General features: G+C 38.6%; 1 protein-coding gene across 1 annotated transcript; it reads left to right on the top strand.

Annotated features, from left to right (window-relative positions):
• The first annotated feature begins 215 nt into the window (after positions 1-215).
• Positions 216-1,779, top strand: LOC103853566. Its single transcript, XM_009130473.3, has 5 exons — positions 216-448; positions 747-817; positions 902-1,007; positions 1,129-1,261; positions 1,409-1,779. Exons 1-5 carry the CDS (start codon positions 366-368, stop codon positions 1,571-1,573), a joined length of 558 nt encoding a protein of 185 aa, XP_009128721.1. The 5' UTR covers positions 216-365; the 3' UTR covers positions 1,574-1,779.
• Positions 1,780-10,538: the final 8,759 nt, after the last annotated feature.

Here is a 10,538-nt window from a genome sequence, read left to right as displayed (position 1 = left end):
TAAATATCTATATTTTTTCAAAATTAAATGCAATACAATACATTAATAGATCCATAAATCAGGAAACCATATAATGTATATATAGTCAGTCTAAAAAGTTTCAGTTAGGAATCGATTTATTTATTTCCAAGTTCCAGTTCCTGCGGTTTCATATAATTCGGTTCGATTGTTCGGTTCATTATTAGTCTGAATATATTTAACTTTTTCCTTTAATTAATTTTCTGGGCCTAGACCCGATTTCAAGGTCAATGTAGACCCGATTACCCGCTTCTGGAAATACCCAACTTGAACCGGTTCCGTGGGAATTCGACGTTCATCTCTCTCTCTCTCTCTCTTGGGGAAGCTTTCGTTCAGATTTTGGTAGAATGGTGATGGGTTCATCGAAAGGTAGAGTGAAAGCATGGTTCAATAAGAAAATCACCGATCCTCTTCTCCAGATCTTGCGTAGGTTTGTCTTCTCTCTCTCTCTCTCTCTCTACGCCTTTCCAATCATACTATGATCATATCTCCATCTGGGCAGGATCTGAAAGTAGTTCTAGTTGGTTACTCCGATTCTGCTTCTCGATACATGAGAAATGGGATCAGACAGATCTCATTTGCTATTCATTGATCGTTTTGTCTTAAAACCTGAACTATGTTGGTTTCTACAGTAAAGACAGAACATTTATCCTCATCATGTCTTAACTGTAATCTTCTCAGCATTTCTCTTTCTCTGAGTTTTTTTTGTTGTTGTTTCCTTTCCGTAGAGGTACTGAGCCTAAGCAACTTGCTTTCTCCGCAGCACTCGGCATTACCTTGGGAATATTTCCAATTTGCGGTGCGTATATGTCTCCTCTAGCTTTTGTTACCTTTCGAGATTGCAATGTTTCTTATTGGGAATGACTTTTTGGTTTCGAAACAGGTGTTCCTGTGTTTCTATGTGGAGTAGCTATTGCATTTCTTGGATCTGCTTGTCATGCTCCAACCGTCATGTTGGCTAACATCATTGCCACTCCAGTAGAACTAGCGTAAAACTTTATGCCTATACACACATCCTTTTAATCTTCACTGAGAAACGTTTTAAATTTTGCATATTTTCTATCGTAAATTCTCTTCTTGATATTGGATCTCACGTCTTTCTTGTTGAAGTCTGGTGGTGCCTTTCCTACGACTTGGTGAAAAAGTCACCGGTGGTCCTCATTTTCCTTTGACATCAGATGCCCTTAAGAAGGTTTTCACTGGCCAAGCCTCCCAGGAAGTCTTTTTAAGCATTGGTAATGCGGTAAGTGTCTACAATAAGACTCTCTTTACTCTTAGCTGAGAGGTTCAAATTGCGAATCCGCTTTGTTCCAGTCCCTAGCCTAACCTTATGATCTTGTAAATTCTCCGTCTTTTATTTTTACTTCCTCTGGTTTATTGGTTGTTTCAGTTACTAGGGTGGCTTGTAGCAACTCCATTTTTCTTTATTGCGCTATACGTTGTGTTGATGCCATGTTTCAAAATCCTGGTCCGTAAGTTTGGCGCCGTTGCTTCAACCCCAAAGACACCTACAAGTATTGACATAGAGCTCAATCCAAAGCCAAGATTCGCTTGAATTCAACAAACCTCATTGTTCTGCTATCAACATGAAACCCTTGAAGTGTAACACTAATGTATAGGGTATACACAGCTTGCATTGTCAGATCTTTACCCTATTTGTTTAAAACCTCCTTTCTTAAACGTCATTAACCGGATATATTGGTGATTACATATGGAATCAAACATAAGCATAAAGTATATTTGTATGGTTATTTTTTTGTACTTGTGTTGATGATACGTACGTAACACACCAAATACCTTGAAGAAGAGAAAAGGAAATAGAGGAAGTCAATACTTTGTGAGTAAGACTGACCCGAAAGAACCGACATGAACACCCTAATGCGTACCAAATGTTTAAGCCTGCCAGGAGACGGCAAAAACCGGAATCTTATCAAGGCTTTGCCGTTGATCTTACTTCCTTAAATGCGATAACTGGATGAGCTGGTGTACTAGGATTTTTTCTCTCTCTAGAACCTCCGTTCCATCTCTAGAAACCAAAGCGTCTGAATCTGTTATCTCCGGCCCGGCGTCTCGTCCGGTGTCGGAGGATTCCTCCTTTCCCTTAAATCTTTTTTTCCCTTTGCTTTCTCCATTCCGACCCAACCCTAAGGCGAGATGCGTGTTGTTCTGGTCTGTCGGAGTGATTCTGAAGACTTGTGTGGTCATAGGGGTTATCTCACGGCGTTCTTGGAGGAGCAGTGAGTCATAGGACGGCGGAAGCGGAGCTGGCCGGATTTTAGAGCTGAGAGGAGCCGAAGGGTCGATTTTCTGTTTTTAGATCTCCGACGCTCCTCTCATGGCGGCGGCGCGTGGCTCAGTGGGAAGCCTCCTCTACCCTGGATCTATGGTCTGGTGTGACGGTGTGTCAATCGGAGGTGCGGTGTGATGGCTGGTGAAGATGGTTCTTGTCCTCGGTCCTCGTGGAAGTCGCGTCGTAGGGTTTTGTTCCGCCGGAGGAGTCTACCGAAGGACGAGCTCTGCAAAAGGCACGCGGTGGGGGTTCATATCCCAGCGTCGACGATGACGCTCCTGTCTCGTTTGACGGTGAAACCTCATGCCATTGATAACCTTTGTTACTGGTCCGGTCACGAGTTGGTCGTCAAGGCTCGTCTTTCAGTACGGGTTAGTCCCGGTTTATGGCTAAGGAGAGGATTCTGTTTCCGACTACGATGGGCTTTTATCAGATTTGCGCTGCAAGGTGAAGAGATGTTGGACCGGGACTGCCATTCAAATTTTTAGGTGTCCAATGTCATGAGTCAAACTGTAATCTGGTCTTAGCTTTGTCCGAATCGTGCTTTCAGAATTGTCATCTCGTTTGGTCAATTTAGGTTTGGTTTAAGAGGCAGTTTATTCTATGTGGAGTAAACTTGTTCTCATCGGGTGAAAAATACATTGAAATCTCGATTCGGGTAGCTTAGGATCCATCTATGTGTTCCTAGGTGATATTAGATCATTTCATTGTATGTGTGGTTTAATCTCGGGTGAGGTCAAAATCATGTAATCCCATTTGGTTAATGAAAGTTGTAGTTGAGCCAAAAAAAAAAAAATGCGATAACTGGATTGTTCTTCAGGTTTTAGTCTGAATTGTAGAATTGGATTTCTTTAATGGCGATCTGGCAATTGTGACAGGATAAGTCACATAGCTTATTCATTGTTATCCCTTATATATTAACGGAGAAGCATTGTAATAAATGCATTCACACTATAATAGACACGTGGCAGTCTCACAATGATTTGATAATAAATATGCTAACGCGTTCATACAATATTCATAAATGTATTCACACTATATACTTTGTATTTTTTTAGTATAAAACTCATATGTATGGTTCCAATAAAACTTTGGATTTTTCGGTTCGAATCAAAACAAATAACGAATCAAAAGCTAAATTATATATATATATATATTATTTTTATTGCTTACCGATAAAGTTGAGCAAAATATTTATAAGTTTTGATTCAATTCGTTATCCGTTTTGAATTGAACCAAAAAATATGGATATACGTAACTCTACGAAGTAAATCAAAAACTAAAACACAATTAAAAAAAAAGCAAATCACAATACCAATATTTTTAGGAGTGATTATCAAATTCGATCTTTTATATGCATATATATATACATATATGTACATAATTATATATATATATATATGTTATATATATATTATAGTTTATATAAGTTTTACAGTATTTTAATGAATTAAATTTATTTTATTCGGTATTAAAATTTAAAAAGTAAATAATATTTTATTTTTGTAATAAAACGTTATTATTAAATTTTTTAATTATTTTTAAAATTTTATTTACGGATCAAATTGGATATTCTTTAAAATTTTAAATCATTTCGGATATCATAGTCACCGGCTATCCAAGTGGCTAAAGATTGAATTGACATGAATGCCTCCAAATACTCGGATATTCGATCTGTGCCCACTTCTATTTACAGATACAGTTGATTTTTTATATGAAAAAAATTCACTAATGTCAAGGCCTTTTTAATTTTTAATTAACTTTAATTTTATCTTTCATGTATTATTTAGAACAAAAATGTCATTTAATTAATTAACAATATCTTTATATATTTGTCATTTATTTTTATATACTTTTACATACACATACATGTGCACCTTGATGTGAGCACTTTATAAGTATTTACCACTATTGAAGTATCTATTTATTTTTTTGGAAGTTGAAATATTTTTTTTTTAATGCTTTTTTTATTACCGACCAAATTGTAGTGAAATGATTAGTCTTAATAAATTTCTTTTCTTTTTCTTGAACTATTATACGTTTACAAACTATAATATGAAACCATTGATTCGACATGACGATTATCTAAAATTTATAACATAAAAATAAACAAATAATAATAATTTTTTTGTTTTTACCGAAAAACTAAAAAATCAAACATTCTAACAGAATAAACCAAAAAATAATTTAAAATCGAACCAATATCTAGATTAAACAGATTTAATATGTTTTTATTAAAAATAACGAAACTAATAATCACATTCCCGCAAGGCGCGGGTAATTACCTAGTCTTTTAGTTATCTTTTTACTAATGAGTTTATCTTTCCTTTTTTAATTAGGTTTAATCATTCTTTTTCTAATGTAGCCTTATGGCAAAGGTTTTTAGCATACAATAAATAAAATTATTTTCTTCATCTTTACTTATCTCTCAAGTAACCAAGCAATAGCTCATACAAGAGCTCTGCTTACGAATTCAGAGTTGATCCTTCTACTTCGTGATCATCTTCGAAAACTTTGTCTACCGGTTTTTCGAATCCATAGTATGATTTCTAGTTTGGGATCTATCCTATCAAGTTTCCCATCTCAGCGGTATCAAATCCAATGATCTCCGGATATGAAACTATGGTGTACCAGCGAGTTGGAGGAATGCAAACAAGCAGAAGCTTCACGACCCAGCTGCAAAAACAACCCATCGAAGCCTCGCGAGAGGATTTCAATAGAATAATTGCAAAGATTGATGTGATGTTATCCAAACTCCTCCCCAAGGACATGATTTCATCGATTCAACGTCAAGATTCCAACCAAAACCTGTCTATTACCCCTAATGACGCCACCAATCTCACCAAAAACTACAGCTGCTGCAGAGAAAATCAAACATTCGTCATTATCAAGTATCACACCCAAAACAAGAAAAAGAAAACGTCCTATCTCTCTGAAGTACTCATGTGATGAGACATACGAGAGAATGGAAAACGGGTTGTGTATATTTTGTGAAGAGAGAGACACACTTGGTCATAATGATCTGAAGCACAAAGGGGTGGAGATCATCATGGTCGAAAGTGACGACCAACCCATCGTGATTGGAAGTGACGACAACCCCAAGGTTGAAGAAAGCTTGGTCGTATATGATGAGTTTGTAACCGAAACTGTGATGAAACCAGACTCGTTATCTGAATCATTGGAGAGTTTCACTTCAGATTTACTGATATTTGATGTTTCAGGACAGAAAGAAGATCAAAACAAAGATGATAATGAAGAAAATATGAGTTTCTCTCTTGGGGGAAAAGAGAGAACACATGGTGGGCAAACAGCCTCAAGAGGATAAGCGTGTATGGTAGCCAGGTGGTCTTCTAGCCAAGCCAGATTTGTTGAGCTGCTTAGACAAGTACCTCTGTTATGATTTAACTTTAAAGGCTCATGGTACTTATTCAAAGAAAATCACGGCGATATGCATCCTATTAGCTAAAGAAAATTTGCAATGGACACAGAAGGAAAATCTTTCCCTTGAGGTATCTTATGTTCTTGATCTAGAAGAGTTCAAGACCTTGGGAAAAGGAGTAACAACACTCTTTATCTAAAAGACAAACAAGAAGATGAATGTGGGCCAGAAGAGGTACTACAACTTGTCTCCTTTTGGAATAAACGAATGTGGGAACCCGGTGGAGTATTGACTGACCATGATAAATGGAAGCCCTGTTTTAGTGTTGGTTTGGAAATCAGAGTTTTTTTATGTGAATCAGAGGGTGCATGTGGTGCAACAACGACCACATAAGATCAGAACCAGCAAAGATAAGAACAATGACATGTTGTTCTCAACGCCTTTTGGAGATATGGATGCTTGTTGGCAAGAGATGGTAACTACTGCTCTTGGAGTTGGAGTTTTTCTTGAATGCAGTGAGTTGGTGTGTTCAGTGATGATAAAGCTTGATGAGAAGAGTTCACTGAAAAATATTCATGTCATTGGAGAAGGCAGCGTCAGACATTAACTCGTTACTGAATGCTCTGGAACCAGTTCTGCCAAGCAGTAGGCGACTGCTAGTTGCAGGCCTGAGACAATATACTTTTGCTGGTATGAAGTTCTACTTAAAGCACAAATGGAGATTTTTGATATTTTTGAGCAAAAAGAAAGTGGAGATGAGTACTGAAGAATTGCTGAGAACATCAAGGAGCCAAAACTGTTTGCTTAATGCTTATGTTTCTAATCTCTTAAGAAAACAGAGCCAAAATTGTAGCTTCTTTGAGTTCCTTGTGGAGTGAAAATGGTATCCTTGGGAACAATCTTATCAAGCTTTCAGTGTCTGGTTTCTAAGATTGTGGACATGGCGGAAAAAGACAAGTTCTTTGCATCAAGATGGATGTGCTGTGCTGGTTGTTTCTAATCATCTACAAGAGATTAAGGAGCTCTTATGATACTCAACAGAAGATCCAAACCGATGGCTTTATATGATGATGTTCTGCAGGTTCCTTGTGATGTGTTTATATGACAATGTTCTGAAATTTTTGACTTCTTTTGGTCATTTATTGTTGAGGCACAAAGCTGTGTTCCAGCCACTTGCTTTTACCAAAGCTCTGCCACATTACCTTATATGGAGATAAGCAATGCCAAGACACTTGAAATTGATGTCACTCTTGATATGAAAAAGGTTCACGGTTACAACATTGTTATGTCCAGCATCTTTATCCATTGGAAGGAGGTCCCTCCAGACCAAGTACCTATTACTACTGGGATGGCACTGTATGAATCTACGACCTCAATATCTTTTGAACTACATGCTGTCAAGGTTTTCATCTTTGGGGACAAAGATGGTCTGAAGAAGAGAGTATTGTGACAGGATAATAAGCAGTGGCGGATCCAGAAACTATTTTTACTGGGGTCAGGGACTCGTAATATAAATATAGTGTAAGGCTTAAAATATTTGTTCACGTATTTTGTTAAAGAAAAAGTATTGTTTTCAGTATATAAAAATGTACTACGTGTTTAAAATGCTGTATGGGCCTTAAGTCAACTTAAAAATTGGTAAGCGGGCTGTAAATTTTACAAAAAGAGAAAAATATACACTGAAAATGGGGTAGGTTAGGGATTGAACCTGAGTTAAGTGGGGTCATACATGCAACCGACACCACTCGAACTAACGATTCTTTCTAAATTTCCATACAAAACAAAACGTTTTTAACATTTTACTGGGGTCAGCTGACCCCATAACACCCTTGGTGGCTCCGCCCCTGATAATAAGTCACATAGCTTATTCATCGTTATCTTTTAGTTTTTCTTTTACTTATGAGTTTATCTTTCCTTTTCTTAATTAATTTTAATCATTCTTCTTCTATATAATGTAGCCTAACAATAATTAATTTTAATCATTCTTCTTCTATATAATGTAGCCTAACAACAAGGTTTTAGCATACACTCAATAAAACTATTCTCTTCATCTTTACTTATATCTCAAGGAACCAAGCAAGAGCTCATACAAGAACTATGGTTACGAACTCAGACTTTCGCGTTGATCCTTCTACTTCGTGATCATCTTCTAGGTCTTTTTTTTACTTGTTTTTTGAATCCGTAGTAGGATTTCTAGTTTGGGATCTATCCTATCAAGTTTACCGACGTCTCAGAAATTGTTGTAGCTTAGGTTAACTGGAATTAAACAATAGCGATTTTAATTTTTTTGTCACCACCTCCCGCTGCCATCACTCTCCAATCTTCGCCAGCTGTCTCGCCGATCTTCCTCTTGTAACTATTTCATCCGACAACAAGACAGCCCCAGTTATACTGCCTGTGGGAACTGAAATTCACATTGTCAATTTTTGTTTAAATTAAGAAAGTAGGAGAACCCTAGTTGTCCAAGGTCCCGAATATCTGCTAATACCACACGCCAAGCAATCAGAACACGAGATACTAACGATAAAAATATAAGAAATCGTAAAAAGAGCAAAAGGTGTCTTATTCCGAATTCGCGTATGAGCGTTACAACAAGGTAGAAGCCTCGGCTATAAGAGCTGTCGGCGAGATTCCTAATTCTAACAACCTAAGACTGCAAAACCTAGTTGAGTCATAGCTCGAAATAACAAAAACGGAAAGTTGCCTAATTTCTCTAAGTGCTAAGTTTGCTCTGAAAATGTTCATCCCCATGCCTCTCGCCTATGACTCCTTATATACTCGCTCCTATGTCGGTTTACGCTTTTCTCCTTCTGCCCTTAAGCCGTCATAGCCAAAAAAATGGAGATACTATAATTTTCCGATTTTCGTAATTATCTTCCAAAACTTCGTATTTATCCGCGGAAACTTTACATTTATCTTTCCTTGCAAACCAAGCGTAAACAGTCCTACGGTTTACGGGCTTTTTGTTAAGAAATCGTAAAGTGGGCTTCGAGTCTTGTCTTAGGTCCCTTTTGGGCCGTTATTTGGCTCGAAGAGTTTATTACGGCTTCTTTCGATAAAAACGAACTTTTCGCAGTTTTTATCATAAAGTTCGATTGATGACTTCAAATATCGAGAAACATGAAATGGGTTTGCTACGGTCTTCGGGAGATAGCATCAAAGAGAAGACGAGAATGAATGGATTCGTGTCGTATTCGACGTTTTGGAAAAGCTCGGTCACTGGCATAGCAACCAAACGGGACGCACGCTCGGTTTCTATGTAGCGACCAAGCTTGACTCGAGCTCGGTCGCTACGTAGGGACTGAGTGGGACGCGCGCTCTTCTTAAGGAGAAGAAGGCCAGGAAGGCCAAATCTTCGGAGGTGCATCGACTTCAGCGTCAGATCGAGAGTGACGTCGGATCGGTGAACCGCGGGATCGAAGAGGTCAAGGATGCTCTCCGCTCTGAGTTCCAGGCTCGTTTGGCAAAGATCTCTGCCTTTCTTGGCTCCCTTGAGTGCATCCGAAGCAAGGATTTGGCCTTGGCGACTATTGAGGGCGGGATGGCCGTAGTTCGGGCGTTCCAGAGCGAGACTCCCCCGTCCTTAGAGGCCGAAGAGACCAGGTTGTATGATTGCAAGGGAGACTTGGTAGCCGTGGATGGAGATTTCGATCTCGTCCTAGCTGACCTGAAATCCGCGTGCTTCCTTCCGACGTATTCAGAAGACCCATAGAGGAAAGATCCCGTGGTCAGAGAAATCGGAGGCGCCGCGGTTCCAAGCTTGGACGAAGCGATGGGTGAAGAGGAGGCTTGAGTTCAGAAGATGACTATGGTTTCGATCTCTTGTGAGAGATATTTTTTTTTGTGTTGATGTTTCGGCCTTAAATGGCTTTATTTCATGTTTCGGGACTGGCCGTTTGTGGCTTTATTCTCTGCCGTTTTGGCGACTTTCTTTTTATGAAAAGATGATCAATTTGTGTTTTTCGTGAGTTAGCATATGGTGTGGAAGGAAGATGATGAGTTGTCGTCTCATATCCTTCTTCGATGTGAAATGCTTTGTTTGTGATCTGTTTCGAGAGTTTTTCCGCAAGATCTAGATTTCGCGGGATATCTGAAGATGTTGAACATAAACATAGAGGCATGGTTTTAGGATCTCGTATCTTTTCGATATCATACCTTGAGATGTTAGAGACCAGTGCGCTGGGTTTAGGGCAAGACCTAAGTTTACTTTCGGTTTTAAGATTTATGCGGTGACTAGCCGGCTATCGATTTATCTGTCAAGATTTTAACCTGATTCGTACCCATTTAAAGTCCGCGATAGATTCTCGGCTTATACGATTTGTTTGATACGAATCGAGCATCTCTACAGAGACAATTTTTAAGCCAACTGGAAGTGCAAGACCAAAATTTCTTTTATAGCGCTATTATCTTTGTGTCAGATGTACAAGAGTCATCTTCGTGAGATGGCTATGTCTGTTTAGGACGTTTAAGAGTTCGATGTGATCAGCACCGAACTTGGCGGCAGATGTTGCCGTTTGGGTTTTTGCACAAAATATGTGTTTGGCTGAGGCGTTTAACATGTAAATTGTTTTTCATGATGAAGGTTTTGTTTTGTCGGCGGGAAAAAAAAACTCTTAAGGCGTTTTTTGCGACGTCTCGCAATGCCAAAGGCTGATTTTCCCTAATGACTGGTTTATTTTTGAGTTTTTTCAGGACTCGAAAATAATTTGCGGATGAAGATGTTTTGCTTGGTTAAAATGTTTCGGAAACATTGAGGGCGTGGTCAGATGTTTCGAATTTGAGAGTATACGAGTATACGTATCCACTTCCCCCCCTCCTTTTTAGTGAGGGGGGACAGCTGAATTCATCTTG

This window comes from Brassica rapa, chromosome A02 (assembly GCF_000309985.2).
Source record: "Brassica rapa cultivar Chiifu-401-42 chromosome A02, CAAS_Brap_v3.01, whole genome shotgun sequence".
Classification (NCBI taxonomy): Eukaryota; Viridiplantae; Streptophyta; class Magnoliopsida; order Brassicales; family Brassicaceae; genus Brassica; species Brassica rapa.
The sequence above is the reverse complement of the archived record's forward strand: the minus strand, read 5'-3'. Positions and strand labels throughout refer to the sequence as shown.

What these genes read in the sequence shown, in the direction of transcription:
- LOC103853566 (XM_009130473.3), top strand. Translation starts at nt 366, where the DNA reads ATGGTGATGGGTTCATCGAAAGGTAGAGTGAAAGCATGGTTCAATAAG. An exon ending in GCCACTCCAGTAGAACTAGC is followed by an intron (nt 1,008 to 1,128) that starts GTAAAACTTTAT and finishes TTCTTGTTGAAG; the next exon opens with TCTGGTGGTGCCTTTCCTAC. An exon ending in TTTTAAGCATTGGTAATGCG is followed by an intron (nt 1,262 to 1,408) that starts GTAAGTGTCTAC and finishes TGGTTGTTTCAG; the next exon opens with TTACTAGGGTGGCTTGTAGC.